This window comes from Nerophis ophidion, linkage group LG15, assembly GCF_033978795.1.
Source record: "Nerophis ophidion isolate RoL-2023_Sa linkage group LG15, RoL_Noph_v1.0, whole genome shotgun sequence".
Taxonomy (NCBI): Eukaryota; Metazoa; Chordata; class Actinopteri; order Syngnathiformes; family Syngnathidae; genus Nerophis; species Nerophis ophidion.
This window is the reverse complement of record NC_084625.1, coordinates 31,384,771-31,403,002: the sequence shown is the minus strand read 5'-3', so window position 1 is coordinate 31,403,002 and position 18,232 is coordinate 31,384,771. Positions and strand designations below refer to the sequence as shown.

Sequence of the window (18,232 nt, the reverse complement as noted above, 5' to 3'; positions counted from 1 at the left end):
ATAAACCATGTTTCAAAATGTAATATTTTTTTTTGTGATTTTTCCTTTTTTAAACCGTTCAATTAAGTGTTTTTTTCATCATTCATTCTCTACAATAAACCTTCCGTAAAGGAAAAAAAATGTACGACGGAATGACAGACAGAATCACCCATTTTTTTTATATATATATATTTATTTATTAAAGGTAAATTGAGCAAATTGGCTATTTCTGACAATTTATTTAGCGCTGCTTTCGATACCGTCGATCATAATATTTTATTAGAGCGTATCAAAATACGAATTGGTATGTCAGACTCAGCCCTGTCATGGTTTAACTCTTATCTTACTGATAGGATGCAGTGCGTCTCCTATAACAGTGTGACCTCGGACTATGTTAAGGTAACGTGTGGAGTTCCCCAGGGTTCGGTCCTTGGCCCTGTACTCTTCAGCATCTACATGCTGCCGCTAGGTGACGTCATACGCAAATACGGTATTAGCTTTCACTGTTATGCTGATGACACCCAACTTTACATGCCCCTAAAGCTAACCAACATGCCGGACTGTAGTCAGTTGGAAGCGTGTCTTAATGAAATTAAACAATGGATGTCCGCTAACTTTTTGCAACTTAATGCCAAAAAAACGGAAATGCTGATTATCGGTCCTGCTAGACACCGACCTCTATTTAATAATACAACTTTAACATTTGACAACCAAATAATAAAACAAGGTGACTCTGTAAAAAATCTGGGTATTATCTTCGACCCAACTCTCTCCTTTGAGTCACACATTAAAAGCGTTACTAAAACGGCCTTCTTTCATCTCCGTAATATCGCTAAAATTCGCTCCATTTTGTCCACTAAAGACGCCGAGATCATTATCCATGCGTTTGTTACGTCTCGTCTCGATTACTGTAACGTATTATTTTCGGGTCTCCCCATGTCTAGCATTAAAAGATTACAGTTGGTACAAAATGCGGCTGCTAGACTTTTGACAAGAACAAGAAAGTTTGATCATATTACGCCTGTACTGGCTCACCTGCACTGGCTTCCTGTGCACTTAAGATGTGACTTTAAGGTTTTATTACTTACGTATAAAATACTACACGGTCTAGCTCCAGCCTATCTTGCCGATTGTATTGTACCGTATGTCCCGGCAAGAAATCTGCGTTCAAAAGACTCCGGCTTATTAGTGATTCCTAGAGCTCAAAAAAAAGTCTGCGGGCTATAGAGCGTTTTCCGTTCGGGCTCCAGTACTCTGGAATGCCCTCCCGGTAACAGTTCGAGATGCTACCTCAGTAGAAGCATTTAAGTCTCATCTTAAAACTCATTTGTATACTCTAGCCTTTAAATAGACCTCCTTTTTAGACCAGTTGATCTGCCGCTTCTTTTCTTTCTCCTATGTCCCCCCCTCCCTTGTGGAGGGGGTCCGGTCCGATGACCATGGATGAAGTACTGACTGTCCAGAGTCGAGACCCAGGATGGACCGCTCGTCGGGACCCAGGATGGACCGCTCGCCTGTATCGGTTGGGGACATCTCTACGCTGCTGATCCGCTTCAGATGGTTTCCTGTGGATGGGACTCTTGCTGCTGTCTTGGAGCCACTATGGATTGAACTTTCACAGTATCATGTTGGACCCGCTCGACATCCATTGCTTTCGGTCCCCTAGAGGGGGGGGGTTGCCCACATCTGAGGTCCTCTCCAAGGTTTCTCATAGTCAGCATTGTCGCTGGCGTCCCACTGAATGTGAATTCTCCCTGCCCACTGGGTGTGAGTTTTCCTTGCCCTTTTGTGGGTTCTTCCGAGGATGTTGTAGTCGTAATGATTTGTGCAGTCCTTTGAGACATTTGTGATTTGGGGCTATATAAATAAACATTGATTGATTGATTGATGATTGATTTAAGTGTGTATCAAACTCGTAGCCCTTCACATTAATCAGTACCCAAGAAGCAGCTCTTGGTTTCAAAAAGGTTGGTGACCCTTGACTTAAAAATAAAGACACCTTCAGATTGTTTTCTGTGTTTAAAAATAGAAGAAGCACATTCTGAAAATGCACAAATCACAATGTTGTTGTTTTTTTACACTTACATGTTGCGGTTAATAGTATTCTGTCTTTATTTGTTGTTATTTATATTTTCTGAATGAATGATGTGATAATGTTCATCAGTCAACTCAATGGTGTTCATTTTCAATCTATCGAGATAAAAACATATCAAAATCAAATTATAGTATGCCATGTATGTAGTTTGATCATTTTCCTCGATTGATGTACTAATATCACGTGGTTTATTTTGTACATATCATCATCCAGGGATACAAAGAATTGCTATTGCAACATCCAGTAGACACATGTAGAAGAGCTGTTTCTTTCATTCAAAAATTTCAGGTTAATTTGTATACTTAGCAAACTCATCCCGCGGGTCAGATAAAACCTGTTCGCGGGCCTGATTCAGCCCGCGGGCCGTACGTTTGACACCCCTGCTGTAAAGACTGTGATGGTTACGTACAAGAAGGACATTGATGTTACCTGCACCTTTTGTAACATGCATCAATGAGACTGTTTACTGTCTGTTTTGGATTTGATCACTATGGCAGGGCATCTGTCGCTTCATCCTGGACAATATTCATGACAAATTTGTGCTTTGTTTCAAAGATGTGATATTTGGTTTTACACTATGTGAACAAATATTTAAAAATGAATTTGACCTTTGCAACCTTATTATTATATTGGCTAGGTTTTATATTCATAAATGTAAGTTTCTCAATACCCGACCTGTCTTTTGTGCCTTTAAAAAAGATTTAGAACTCTACATTAAAACGCTCTAACAACAAAAAAGCTGTGAAAACGATGATGCAGTGTTCCAAATTTAAGTTATTTTCTGAAATTGAGTGAGCCTATGGCTTTGCACTTGATTTATTTTATATATATATATATATATATATATATATATATGTATATATATATTGTGGGTATAGGTTGATTGGCAACACTAAATGGTCCCTAGTGTGTGAATGTGAGTGTGAATGTTGTCTGTCTATCTGTGTTGGCCCTGCGATGAGGTGGCGACTTGTCCAGGGTGTACGCCGCCTTCCGCCCGATTGTAGCTGAGATAGGCGCCAGCGCCCCCCGCCCCCCAACCCCAAAAGGGAATAAGCGGTAGTAAATGGATGGATGGATGGATATTTTTTTTTTGTATTCTATTTTAGTTACTTTGAATTGACAACCCCTTGTTGATGTTTTGTACTCTTTTTGTATTTTTTAAATCATTATTTCTTGTCCGTTTTTAAATGTTGAAATTTATAAATATCCATCCATCCATCCATCCATCCATATTCTACCGCTTATTCCCTTTGAGGTCGCGGGGGGCGCTGGTGCCTATCTCAGCTACAATCGGGCCGAAGGCGGTGTACACCCTGGACAAGTCGCTACCTCAATTTATAAATAAAGGCTTAAAAAAAAAACCGAGCAGCAACAATTTTTTGGGCCAATTTGACGTGTTTGTGCTAACGTCGTATGTATTTTTTATTTTATTTTATTCTTTTTCTCGTTTGTCAGGAAGAAAACTGAAAAGTAATTTTTTTATACTTTGAAAAAACAAACAAAGTCAAACTTGATATTTAATGTATACATCAAGATACAGTGACCTACAAAACAATTAAATTCATACAATACGCATGTACACATTACCTGTTTGTTCTTCCGACGGAACATGATATGTATAAAACTATTATATTTACCCACTAGTTTCACTTGTATACGACGTCCACTTCATATTTGCCTCGAGAATGTTGATATATGACAGCATCTTCGTGTTTTTAACGTCATTGACTGCGCCTCTAATTATGTAAATGATGACGAAAAAATAACATTTTGACGAAGCAATCCGTTTCCGGTGAATTTGAGCAAAACCGGAAGTGCTTGATGGTTACCTGTCTTTCTTCATCCGGCGATTATCCGTTTCTTTTTTTGTTGTCAGGACAGCTACGTCTGACTGCAACCTAACATTCAATGATGGACGAATTCGAAGGCAAGTGTGCTTGCGGTGTTCTGTTGTGCCGTTTTCTCGTTAAATGATCACATACACTTATTTTGGTTGTGTGATATTGTTGGAGTCATCCATTGTTAGTTTTAGACTGCGACCTCTTATTGTTTGGAATATGCCTTGTCATGCTACGTAACGTTTGGTGTTTAACGCTAGTTGGCATCGTCGTCTTTGTTATAAGGAAGACAATTTAAATACAATTGGTAACTAATACTGTTAAAGAGCTATATAAATAGTCCCAGAGCATATTACGTACCCAAACTATAATTGATGATGTTTGTAATGACGTCATGTCTGTCACATGTACTGAGTGCACACAAGTAACGTGCTGTGTTCAGTGTTATGGGGATGGTGTTGGCCTGCAGGCTATTTTATTCATTATACCTTCTTTTTACAATTGTATTCCTTTACAGATGGAGATGCACCTCCTGCTGGAGATCTAGCGCAGTGCAACACTTGTAAAAGAATGTTCTTCCCTAAAGTCCTGGTAAAGTCCTTGTAGACACAGCAATGATAGTAAAATATGTTTTTATAAATGAACAGAGGCTTTGTTGATGTTCTTGTGCTGTGCAAAAATAATTTACATCCCGGCCGGAAGGTACTACATTGACCCAGATGCAAGCCACAGTTGTCTTCTATTTAAGGTTAAGAATGGAGGCAAACACACAGCAATGTCCAAACACTCCCAACACAGAAATTATCCAAAACTATAAACACAATGAAACCCGTGTCACGGGAAAATGCTGCAATGCCATAAGTCAGGGGTCTTCAATGTTTTTCAGGCCAAATAGAATGGAATAAAATGCCTTTTGTTGTCACTACATACATTTACAGTGAGATTAAAAGCAACTACACTATCAGTGCAAGTCTGCAAACATGCAAAATATAGGAAGAAAAGAAAAAGAAAAATATTGCAAAAGGAGGTAAGGTGCACAGTTCAGTCCTGAGAACGATTTATGTTCAGTTTGTTGTTTACAGGAATAAATATGCTACATACAGTGGGGCAAAAAAGTATTTAGTCAGCCACCGATTGTGCAAATTCTCCCACTTAAAATTATGAAAGAGATCTGTAATTTTCGTCATAGGTACACTTCAACTGTGAGAGACAGAATGTGAAAAAAAAAATCCAGGAATTTACATTGTAGGAATTTTAAAGAATTTATTTGTAAATTATGGTGGGAAATAAGTATTTGGTCCACCATTCAAAACTCTCACTGATGAAAGGAGGTTTTGGCTCTAAATTTCACGATACATGGCCCCATTCATTCTTTCCTTAACATGGATCAATCGTCCTGTCCCCTTAGCAGAAAAATAGCCCCAAAGCATGATGTTTCCACCCCCATGCTTCACAGTAGGTGTGGTGTTCTTGGGATGCAACTCAGTATTCTTCTTCCTCCAAACACGACGAGTTGAGTTTATACCAAAATGGATACACGGATGATTCAGCAGAGGATTGGGAGAATGTCATGTGGTCAGATGAAACCAAAATAGAACTTTTTGGTATAAACTCAACTCGTTGTGTTTGGAGGAAGAAGAATACTGAGTTGCATCCCAAGAACACCACACCTACTGTGAAGCATGGGGGTGGAAACATCATGCTTTGGGGCGGTTTTTCTGCTAAAGGGACAGGACGATTGATCCGTGTTAAGGAAAGAATGAATGGGGCTATGTATCGTGAGATTTTGAGCCAAAACCTCCTTCCATCAGTGAGAGCTTTGAATGGTCGACCAAATACTTATTTTCCACCATAATTTACAAATAAATTCTTTAAAATTCCTGCAATGTGAATTCCTGGATTTTTTTTTCACATTCTGTCTCACAGTTGAAGTGTACTTATGATGAAAATTACAGACCTCTGTCATCATTTTAAGTGGGAGAACTTGCACAATCGGTGGCTGACTAAATAGTTTTTGCCCCACTGTATATTCAAATAATACAGTATAATAGTTAGCTGGCAATTAGTGCACTAAATTGATAGCTGGCAACAAGTATAAACAATTTAGGTGGCAATTGTGTGTGAATGCTGAAAAGAAGAAGCCAAACTGAAATGCTAACAAGTATCACGCTAGCCAGATAGTGTCCGGTAGAAAACATTACGACCCTTAGGTGTACCTGCAAAATGAGCTACAAAAGATAGCATGCCAACAGTAACAAAATACATGACTCCGAGATGTAAGGTATACCTGCACAATTAGCCAAAAAAGCTAACATGTTAATGTTAGCATGGTCACATGTACTAACATACCAAAAGTTGCATGCATCAAATACCAAAATGACTCTGAGGTGTTAACCTAGGGACGAATGATATGGACGAAAAAGTATATATTGATATATTTTTACTTAAACTTGATATTCGATATTTATCTTGATACATATGAAAGTGTACATATAAAGATCTTCAATTTTGAGCGGGATTCAGTGAAATTGAAGTGAATGACAACTGTCCTGTTAACAGTCAGTTGCACTTTTATGAACCCAGTTAGTCAAGTTGGGTATTAACAGCACATAAAATAAACTGTTTAAGTAGCACATAATTACTTACCATAAATAAAATAGAAAAGTATTCTTTCTATGTAAAGTAAATAACAAAGCGGTGCAACTAATACAAAATGTATCAAACTCAGATAAAAAATACATTTGCAGGCAGGCACTTTTTAGTTTGCAGTGGACGATGTAATTGACTGTCACACATGTATGGTTCTGGTCAGTGCCAAGTAAGTGACTTGACTTAATTGTGCGGATACGATCTGTCTCACTTCCGCATACATTTTTGGCAGAATTTCTCGTGCGAAATATGCCAGGCTCGGCAACTGGAGAACAGTTTTGATTTGGGCTTACTTGGTAAACAACTCAACTGAATGTTTTATCCAGACGCATACATTTTTCCAAACGTGACCAAGTAGACGCGTTGTGGGTATCTTGGATGTCGTTTACATTGCTAAAAGAAAAGTCTAAGGAAGAGAATCCCTCTGCCATCTTCCACTAGTTTTTTTAATATATAAATCGCTCGCTTGAAAAATTATCTCTTCTCTTCTACGACTCTCTCGTCATTTAGGATGTCTGTTGTAATTTCCATTCCAGGTTCCATGACCCACCCTATCTTGCCTCTGATTGGCCTGCCACTAATGTTTTGCCCTAATATTGTCAACAAATAGTACTCATCATAGTAAACAAGCAACCAATCATGGATGTTCTTATACGTGCAAGCACGTCTTGAAGGAGGAAGGGGAGGGGTTTAATACCCCATGGATGTTGAGAGGGAAAGGGAAGCCGGGGAGAACAAGAAAAACAACAAATAAGCAGTGTTTGTTCATTTTAACATGAAATGAAATACCGGTATGTCGATATTACGATATTTTCTTAATTCATATCTTGTTTATGAATATATCGATATATCTTACAAACTGGATTTATTGCCCAGCCCTGGGTGTACCGGGAAAAAGACCTACAAAAGCTAACATGCCAACAGTTAACATGTATCAAGTAACAAAATAGATGACTTCTAAATGTACAGTATACCTACAAAATTAGGCAAAAAAGCCAACATGTTAATGTTAGCATGGTTACATGTTACAAATACTAACATACCAACAGTTGCATGCGTCAAATACCGAAATGATTCTGAGGTGTTAACCTGTAAAATTATCTAAAAAAAAAAAGCTAGTATAGTGAATTGTATTTACAGTGGGGCAAAAAAGTATTTAGTCAGCCACAGATTGTGCAAGTTCTCCCACTTAAAATGATGACAGAGGTCTGTAATTTTCATCATAGGTACACTTCAACTGTGAGAGACAGAATGTGAAAAAATCCAGGAATTCACATTATAAGAATTTTAAATAATCTATTCGTAAATTATGGTGGAAAATAAGTATTTGGTCAACCATTCAAAGCTCTCACTGATGGAAGGAGGTTTTGGCTCAAAATCTCACGATACATGGCTCCATTCATTCTTTCCTTAACACGGATCAATCGTCCTGTCCCCTTAGCAGAAAAACAGCCCCAAAGCATGATGTTTCCACCCCCATGCTTCACAGTAGGTGTGGTGTTCTTGGGATGCGACTCAGTATTCTCCTTCCTCCAAACACGACGAGTTGAGTTTATACCAAAATGGATACATGGATGATACAACAGAGGATTGGGAGAATGTCATGTGGTCAGATGAAACCAAAGTAGAACTACCGTATTTTTTCGGAGTATAAGTCGCTTCGGAGTATAAGTCACATTTTTTGGGGAAATGTATTTGATAAAACCCAACACCAAGAATAGACATTTGAAAGCCAATTTAAAATAAATAAAGAATAGTGAACAACAGGCTGAATAAGTGTACATTATATGACGCATAAATAACCAACTGAGAAGGTGCCTGGTATGTTAACGTAACATATTATGGTAAGAGTGATTCAAATAACTATAACATATAGAACATGATATACGTTTACCAAACAATCTGTCACTCCTAATTGCTAAATCAGATTAAATCTTATACGTCTAGTCTCTTACGTGAATGAGCTAAATATTATTATTTGATATTTTACGGTAATGTGTTAATAATTTCACACACAAGTCGCTCCTGAGTATAAGTCGCACCTCCGCCAAACTACAAAAAAAACTGACTTATAGTCCGAAAAATACGGTATTCGGTTTACACTCAACTCGTGTTTGGAGGAAGAAGAATACTGAGTTGCATCCCAAGAACACCATACCTACTGTGAAGCATGGGGGTGGAAACATCATGCTTTGGGGCTGTTCTTCTGCTAAGGGTACAGGAAGATTGATCCGTGTTAAGGAAAGAATGAATGGGGCCATGTATCGTGAGATTTTGAGCCAAAACCTACTTCTATCAGTGAGAGCTTTGAATGGTTGACCAAATACTTATTTTCCACCATAATTTATTAATAAATTATTTAAAATTCCTACAATGTGAATTACTGGATTTTTTTTTCACATTCTGTCTCTCACAGTTGAAGTGTACCTATGATGAAAATTACAGACCTCTGTCATCATTTTAAGTGGGAGAACTTGCACAATCGGTGGCTGACTAAATACTTTTTTGCCCCACTGTATATAGTGCTTTTTCTCTTCAAACTCAAAGCGCTTTACAATGTAAAACTGATTATCTACATTTTTAAGATACGTTCAAACCAGTGTAGTGTTTTACATTGGGAGCAATGTGGGTGAAGTTTCTTGCTCAAGGACACAACGACATCGAAGGGACGACAGAAATCTGGTTTTGAACCCGGAACCCTTAGGTTTTTGGCCGACTGCTCTACCAACTGAGCCACGACACCCAAGGCAGGCTAATTTTAGCACACTTACATGTCAAAGTTAGTATGCTAACGTTAACATTCTTACATGCTAATGTTTGCATTCCAAAAGTCAGCATAGAATTGTGCCAAAAAACATGAAATAAAACCTTCCAAAAAATTATTAAAAAGATATCATGCTAGCATTTTCTCTTTGGGATGGTTAGGAAATGTGGACTTTTGAGGAATTGGTCCATTTTATTAGAATGGGGGAAAATGTCCTGGTAAATTTGGAAGGCCTGGAAATGTTGGGGAAAAAAATAAATGGTAGCAAGCGTGTCATGAATGAGCCAAACATTTTCCTAGTGAAATGCTTTAAATCCAATGAAAAATGTGAGAGGAGAATGTGGACAAAGAATAGGGCGGAATAATGATTAGAATATAGCGCAATTATTTAATCATGTTTTATTTTAAACTTGCAAGGTAGGGTGGCCATGCGGCTTCCTTCTCTAAACCACAATTTAGTGTGTTGGATCAGTCAATCAATCAAATTTGATTTATATAGTCCCTTATCACAAGTGTCTCAAAGGGCTTCACAAAGCCAGATAGGGAAAAAGAAGAAATCTTGAGAAGGGATTGCAAACGCAGGGATTCCCCTTGCAGAGTGATCGGCTGCAATGGATGTCGAGTGGGTATACACTTTGCGTTGTTAAATTAAAATGACCCGAACTAACCCCCAATACAACTACATCAGATGAATTCTACATGTCCATGGAACAAAGGTTGCTCTATAATATTGTAAACAATATCAAATGTTGTATCAAAAACAAAGAACAATTGAACTTTTCATTCTGTCTCTTCAAAAGTCAGCCAACTTTCTTTTGGGCATTCCCACTACGACTGTGTTTCTTAACCGTAGGGCTGGGGTCCATTATTGAGCGCCCCAAGAGGTCCGCCAAAATATGTTTCTCAGCTGTGGTTCGTATGGACTGCAGTAGAACTCAGTTGTAATACACTACTCTACCACTTGTGGAAGTAATGACAATTTCAAACAAACTGAAGACATCTGGAACTAAAATCATAGAAAAGTTTCTTAAGGGAAAACATTATGACTAAAGTGCTAAAGCTGTGTTTTCATTTGCACTTAAATTTTATTGACTATTTAGTTAACAAACATATACATTATTATTATTATTGACATATGTACATTTATTTGTCATCAGTTATTATGAGTCCCTTCTTTTGCAGTATATTTGATTATTTACTTTTATAACCAGCCGGACCTAAGCCTTAACAATAATCTATGTGATTAACATTGTTTCATCTCATTTCACAGAATGTACCCCGTTTAACTGTAAGTAGGTTAGATACTATTATTGAATGTGATTAATTCCATAATCGTAATTAGTAATTTACTAATTACTAATATTAGTAATTAGTAAATTACTAATTCTGTGCTAGTCTTTCAGTGGGCCCTGGGCCCCTCTGTTGTGGAAATGTTGAGGACCGAGGTCAAAAAGGTCAAGAACACCTGCGCTAGGATATTTCACTTGTAGTATTTCTGTCATGCAGTTGTTTGTGTGTGTGTGTGTGTGTGTGTGTGCGTGTATGTGTGTGTTTTTTGTATTTGCAGTATTTCTGTGTTTGGAGAATTTGGATGCTAGAGACATACGAACCAGCAGGATGTACTAAAAAGCTTTTATTCCAGTCACTTGCACACTAAGCACACAGGGCTGCAATGTTAGTGACGGGTAAATGGTGCCTGAGTGATTCTATGGCGTTCTCACTAGCTATATTGACACTGCACTGATATTGTTGGTGTTTCAATATTGTTGGTGTTTCATAATGCCCTCTACTAGATCAAAAACATCACTACATCTGACTTGCAAATAGTATTAATCATTATCAAATATATATGTTTTAATACTATATCACTCCTTGTGTCTCATAATGCATCGATGCTTCAATATCGTTTGACCTGTCACGTGATAATGTTGACCGATGAAGCAGAGTCATCAAATGAATGTAGCGTAGCTATGAAATAAGATATCCTGATATAATTGGAGATAATAAGAATATGTATTTTGTCTTCCAAAATATTAAGGGGTCATCTATATTTTGGTCAATACTGTATGTTCTCTCTTTGTTCCTCTCTCTTTGTCAGGAGAAGCATTCTAAAATCTGCCAAAAGTCGGCGGCTAAAAGGAGGAAGATTTTTGACTCCAGCAGGCAAAGAGCGCAAGGAACCGACATCCCCACCCTCAAACCCCTCAAACCAAAGGTGAGCTCGCACAAGGTTAGGGCGGGTTACTTGGGTCCATTCAGGATTCAAAGGTTCAGGATTAGTTGGGTCAACTTTAAAATACTCCGTGAGTCTATATCCTTCCACTGCATGCCATGAAAAACTTTCTCTCCTAGTTATGTCTAGTCCTAGGCTTGGGATGCAATGGTTACCTGTTTTTTATTAACCGTTGTCAAAACATCATAATTTTTTAATCAAAAAGGCTCCATTACACCATGTGTTTCAGTCTTCCTCACTCGCTATAAACGGACGTTATGCTGGTATGTTGTTTTTGGCACAACCTGGAATGAAAACAAAGTTATACCAGTGGTGCTGGCTTATTCGCACCCATCGAGAGACACACTAGTATGCTACATTTGCATACAAATGGCAGCAGGACAAATAATTATAATCCTTTTATTGCTATTGTTCGTGAGGGTTAATAAACTAAGAATTTTTTTTCCGTGCAATAGTGCTGCATGAAACACTAACTAGCAAAACTAAGATAACTAAGCTATAAATAGAATGAAAAATAAATCAAGCTGAATATGAATACATTAAAATAAGATATCTGGTCTCTCTATACATGTATGAATGAGTGAAGTGGACAGTGAGCATTAGGTGAATGTGAATTATTTTGACTTTCAGAGCACCTCATCGATTCCACTTTACAAAGGGAACATTAAATACCTTGGTATCAATATTTCTTCCACCTTGTCAGATCTGAATCGCTTGAATTACTCCACAATCTTAAAATCGATTGAGGATGGTCTGGCGCGTTGGAAGACACTGCCCATCTCACTTATGGGAAGGGTTTGTCCCGGGAAAAAGATGTTCTTAATTAGGGTTACGTAATTATCTCTTTTTAATGATTCCCACCAAACCTTCTCAAATTTGGTTTAAATCTCTACACTCACACACCAATTAGTTCATTTGAAAAAGTAAACCAGCACGAATCAGCCTTAAAACAATTAAAAAAACAAGGAATATGGGGGTCTAGAGCTCCCAAATTGTTCCCATTACTTCCTTGCAAATAAACTACAATACATATTAAAATGGGTGAATCCCAATTTATTAGATTAACTATTGTTGGATTAGGGCGGGGTGATATATCGATATACTCGATTTATCGCGGGTTTGTCTCTGTGCGACATCGAAAATGACTATATGGTGATATGGGAGTATATGTTCTCACACATTTGCTTTTAGCTGCGGGCATTACACTACAGGCTCTTCTCACTCTTTCTTGTCTCCTTCTAACAAACAGCAAGCGCACCTTCTCACATACTGTCACGTCATACGTATACGTATACGCCCTCGCGGAGCAGAGATGTCGCAGCATGGGTAACGTTAGCTGTGTTGCTAGTGGTAGTATGAGAGAAATAAGGTGCCAATCTGGTAACAAATGAAGGAATAATTAATTCCCAATAAAAACAGTAGGGGGTCCATCATCTAGTGGTGGTTTGGCTTCAAGTAGGAATACGTCAAACAGACAACTGTAATTTCTCAAGTGCGGGTCAAAAGCGTTGCTACAACAAGTAGCATTACTGCTAATATGTAGCATCATTTGAAAAGTCACCCGCTAGAGAATGAAGAGTGCTTACTCCGCATGTCAACATCTCCATTCAGTACCACACACCCACACCAACAAAATGCCGAGGTAAACATTTCCAGATCAACACCGTATGGGAAAAAAAATGGTGATTTTTTTAGTTGTAATTTCCCTCTCTGCATGAAAGTTTAAAATGAGCATATATTAATGCAGTATGAACAATAATGTTTTAATGTAGACACATAGAATCATCATACTGCTGTGATTACCTGCAGCAAGTGTTAATTGAAGGCTAAGGCAAAATATCAAGATATGTATTGCAATATGGCCTAAAAATATCGCGATATTAAAAAAAGGTCATATCGCCTAGCCGTAGGTTAGATATTGAAAAATCACTCAGCCAGGAGATCCCAATTTTTAACTTGCCCTTTATTAGCCAATTTCTTTGAAAAAACAGCTGCTTTAAAAGTATTAATATACGCACTACCTTAACAGCTTGGTGGGAATTTTTGAAAATAACTGGATCCCCTTGGAGATATCATCAATGGGAACAGGTTTATCTCTTTTTAAGATTTAATAACACAACATGCCATAAATCCTCACAAATTCCTAGAATTTATACAAATCAACTCTGTAATCAGCGCAAGATTCAACAAAACAACATGAGAAAGTAATACCACTAACATTAAATTCTTCAAAAGATCTGCCCCCAAAGCTTTATCTAAATGATATGCTTTATCATCCAAAAAAATACAACCCAATAGGTATCCTAACTTCCATATGACACTCAGATGTATCCTCAAACTCCTCTGGAAACAAATATGCCACCATACTTCTCGTTTGATTAGGAATCTTAATTTACCGCTGATTCAGTTCAAAACACTTTACAGTATACATTACACCAGACAAATAATGTTTAAATGGGTTTTGTTGACTCTAACATATGTGTACACTGCTCAGATAATAAGATAGATAACTACTTACACTCAATGTGGTCCTGTGCGCCCGTTATTAACTTCTGGCATGGAGTGTGCAAGAACCTGTCATAAGGCTTAGAGATTCCCATTCTCACCTACCCCCAAATCTGCCTGTCGGGTATGCTCTCCTCAACTGGTTTGGATAAAAAACAAAACATACCTCCTTATCGAGGCATTAGGCATCGCCAAGAAAACTATTCTCACGAATTGGAAGTCAAAAAATTATTTATGTATAAACCTTTACAAAAACATTTTATTACATCATAGACTTTTTGAAAGAATGTCTGCTGAATGAAAACAACTGACTGAATTCAGATCTCTTTGGGCACCTTTATTTATTTTCCTGACCTGACTCCCATGGGGGCTTGGGCTGTGGCTCTGCCCTTAGAGGCCTAGCTCTGGATGAGGGGTCTTAGGTGCCGGGTGGGGACTGTGTGCTGCGAGGTCGGGTGGGCCTGGGTGTGTTCCCTGGTTCTGGCCTGATGGGCAGATCCATTTTTGGTCTTACGGGTGGGGATCCGTGGGGTGGCCTGGGCAGGGGTTGGGGTGCGGGTGGGGCTGGGGTGCGGTCGCCTCAGAGTCGCGGTGGACTGTCCCATTCGTGGGTGTTTGGGCTAGGGGCCTTGCCATTGTCGGGCGGGGGACAACCCATGCCCCTCTGGCTTTGGGTCTCGTTGGGCTTCCTCCTTCTTTTAGGGGTTGGGCGGGGTCTGGCTTGGGTCGCCCTGCGCTGTGGCTGTGTGGGCCCCCCTGGTGTTGGGTTGGGGAGACCGCTTTACCCCCCCTTAGGGGCACTGGCGGTATAGATACATCTATATATTTATAGATATAGATCTATATCTATATAGACTTATTTGTAGTTATATATCTATATATATATATCTATATTGATATATATCTATATAGATGTATGTATATAAATGTGTTTTTGCATATATAAATATATATATATATATATATGTGTATATATATATTAGGGGTGGGCAAATTAGTGCATTAATTATGAGTTAACTCATCAATCTATTAACGCCGACAATTATTTTATCTCACATTTGCGTATGTTGTTTACATGCTTTTATTTTGTTAACGCCTTTTCTAAACAAGATGGCGTCGCCCGGCGTCGAGGGGCTCTTGGTAAAGATGGAACATTTGGCAAAAATACCGGACAATTCTGCAAATTTCATGGCTGGCTTACAGCGTGGTCACTCCGGGATCACTTACGACCGCCAGACAATTCTGAATGTGGATAGATCGGGTCGTTTTGGACTGAATGACGCGTGCTTGCTAGACCGGCTAGCTAGCATGGGAATACTTTGCCGGCTACATCCAGCGGCCTGTGAAGCAGCGGAGTATATGTGTTGTCTGTCTATTTATGAATAATGCAGACGAAGTGTATTGGCTGAGTTCTTAACGTTTGCTTTCGGAGCGTGCATATCACAACATACAAAATGCCGTCATGGCGACACAACCTATACCGGGCTACCGCGCATGCTCGTCACTCCTGTTGCATACTGGGTAGGGTAGTTCTTTTATTCCCTGGCTCATAACGTCACAATATAGTACCATGTATATGGTGCGTTCAGTTTATCAAAGCACCAAGCAAACAATCGGAAAATTCCCATCATATCAATTCCTAGATATGGTCATAATTATTTTAAGTGCACTACGCAGAATAAACACAACATTATTAATATTGTTACTACGGATAATTTGATAAAAAAATTCCCTAAAACAGCCCACTACCTATAATATAGGTTTTTTAAACATAAGATCCCTGATAAAAAAAATGTTTCTGCTGTTACCTCAGAAATTGCCTGTTCAGATGTTATGATTGTGGCTCAGAGATTTGTATGTAGATTATATTTATTTTCTATAACAAACAGGATAACTTAAATACCCTGGCAGTGGTAGTAATAAGCTTAAATGTTTGTATTTACATTTTTTAAGTTGATTTTCATAAAATATGCTATTTAACTGCTACTGTTCAACAAGTACTGATTTAAATTGTGTTTGCACAACAAATGTTTTGGCGCTTTTGTTCATGTGGGGGAATATTCCAATAAAGGTGCACTACACACTACTTTTGAATTCATTATTGGGCTTTGCGTATACAATGCAGTTAATCGCGATTAATCAGAAAAATAGTGCGATTAACTTCGATTAAAATTTTTAATCGTTGCCCAGCCCTAATATATATATATATATATATATATGTATGTATGTATGTATGTATGTATGTATGTATGTATATATATATATATATATATATATATATATATATATATATATATATATATATATATATAAGTGGGGCAAAAAAGTATTTAGTCAGCCACCGATTGTGCAAGTTCTCCCACTTCAAATGATGACAGAGGTCTATAATTTTTATCATAGGTACACTTTAACTGTGAGAGACAGAATGTGAAAAAGAATCCAGGAATTCACATTGTAGGAATTTAAAAAAAAATATTTGTAAATGATGTTGGAAAAAGAGTATTTGGTCAACCATTCAAAGCTCTCACTGATGGAAGGAGGCTTTGGCTCAAAATCTCACGGTACATGGCCTCATTCATTCTTTCCTTAACACGGATCAATCGTCCTGTCCCCTTAGCAGAAAAACAGCCTCAAAGCATGATGTTTCCACCCCCATGCTTCACAGTAGGTGTGGTGTTCTTGGGATGCAACTCAGTATTCTTCTTCTTCCAAACACGACAAGTTGAATGTATTCCTAAAATGGATACATGGATGATACAGCAGAGGATTGGGAGAATGTCATGTGGTCAGATGAAACCAAAATAGAACTTTTTGGTATAAACTCAACTCGTCAGGGGGACAGGACGATTGATCCGTGTTAAGGGAAGAATAAATGGGGCCATGTATCGTGAGATTTTGAGCCAAAACCTCCTTCCATCAGTGAGAGCTTTGAATGGTTGACCAAATACTTATTTTCCACCATAATTTACGAATAAATTGTTTGAAATTCCTACAATGTGAATTCCTGGATTTTTTTTTTCACATTCTGTCCCTCACAGTTGAAGTGTACCTATGATGCAAATTACAGACCTCTGTCATCATTTTAAGTGGGAGAACTTGCACCATCGGTGGCTGACTAAATACTTTTTTGCCCCACTGTATGTGTGTTTAGGTAGAATTTTATTAATACCAACGTTTATTTTAATTTAATTTATGCATAACTTTATTAAAACTGTTATCTATTTTATGGAACAATGTTATTAAAAAAGTAATGATGTATATATATAGATAACAGCTTTAATAAAGTTATGCATACAGTAACTTAAAATAAACGTTATTAATAACGTTTATGTTATCTATTTTATGGAACAATGTTATTAAAAAAGTAATGATATACATATATCTATATATATATATATATATATAGATAACAGCTTTAATAAAGTTATGCATACAGTAACTTAAAATAAACATTGTTATTAATAAAATTCTACCCAAACATTTAGTAAAGTCAAATACAAATAAGGCAACAGGAGAAGTATACGACACTTCTGCTTTTGAAAGTAAATCTGTATAGCTGAAATGGACATCTACAGCAACAATATGATTTGTCTGTGTAGCTGTACAGGACAGATTAAATAAATTTAAAAAAAAAGAAAAAAAAAAGTATATCTATATTTTTTTTAATCGATTTTTGTAATCAATCAATTAAGAATCGTTACAAGTAAGAATCGGGATTCATTCGAAAATATTTAATTTTCTTTTACATTCCTAACATTTAAAGTCCTTATTAAAATTGCTATGGTTTTAAGCGAGGTTGAGGGCTCATTGTAAACAAAGGACGAACATGGCAAAAATTAACTGGAAGTCTGTTGTTACGAAAATTGATGCAAGAGTTGAAAATCCCTGGCGCTGGTCCTGGCTGGAAAAAACTGTTCATCAAACACAACTAAGTATTGTGTGTTGATAAGACTGATAAACATGGCGTTGCAAAATGTAAGATTTTTCGCCAGGAAATAAATTATGAGGAAGGTGGCCGTGTCGCACTGGAAGATATTTTGCTGAATCGAAACATAGGAGCTGGTTAACATTCAGAAGACTAAGTATGTATTAACAGGTCGAGTGATAAATATTTCATTAAATCTCCTTAGCATGTTAATTTATTATAATCAATTGAAACTTGAACT

General features: G+C 37.6%; 1 protein-coding gene across 1 annotated transcript in view; it reads left to right on the top strand.

Moving 5' to 3' along the window:
- Positions 1-3,854: 3,854 nt before the first annotated feature.
- The window catches only part of zc2hc1a (zinc finger, C2HC-type containing 1A), a 48,182-nt gene continuing 33,804 nt past the window's right edge, over positions 3,855-18,232 (top strand). Inside the window, exons 1-3 of the mRNA XM_061922009.1 lie at positions 3,855-4,004; positions 4,433-4,506; positions 11,427-11,543. Of these exons, the coding sequence (XP_061777993.1) occupies positions 3,986-4,004; positions 4,433-4,506; positions 11,427-11,543 (210 nt within the window). The 5' untranslated portion in view covers positions 3,855-3,985. The remainder of the gene's footprint in view (positions 4,005-4,432; positions 4,507-11,426; positions 11,544-18,232) is intronic.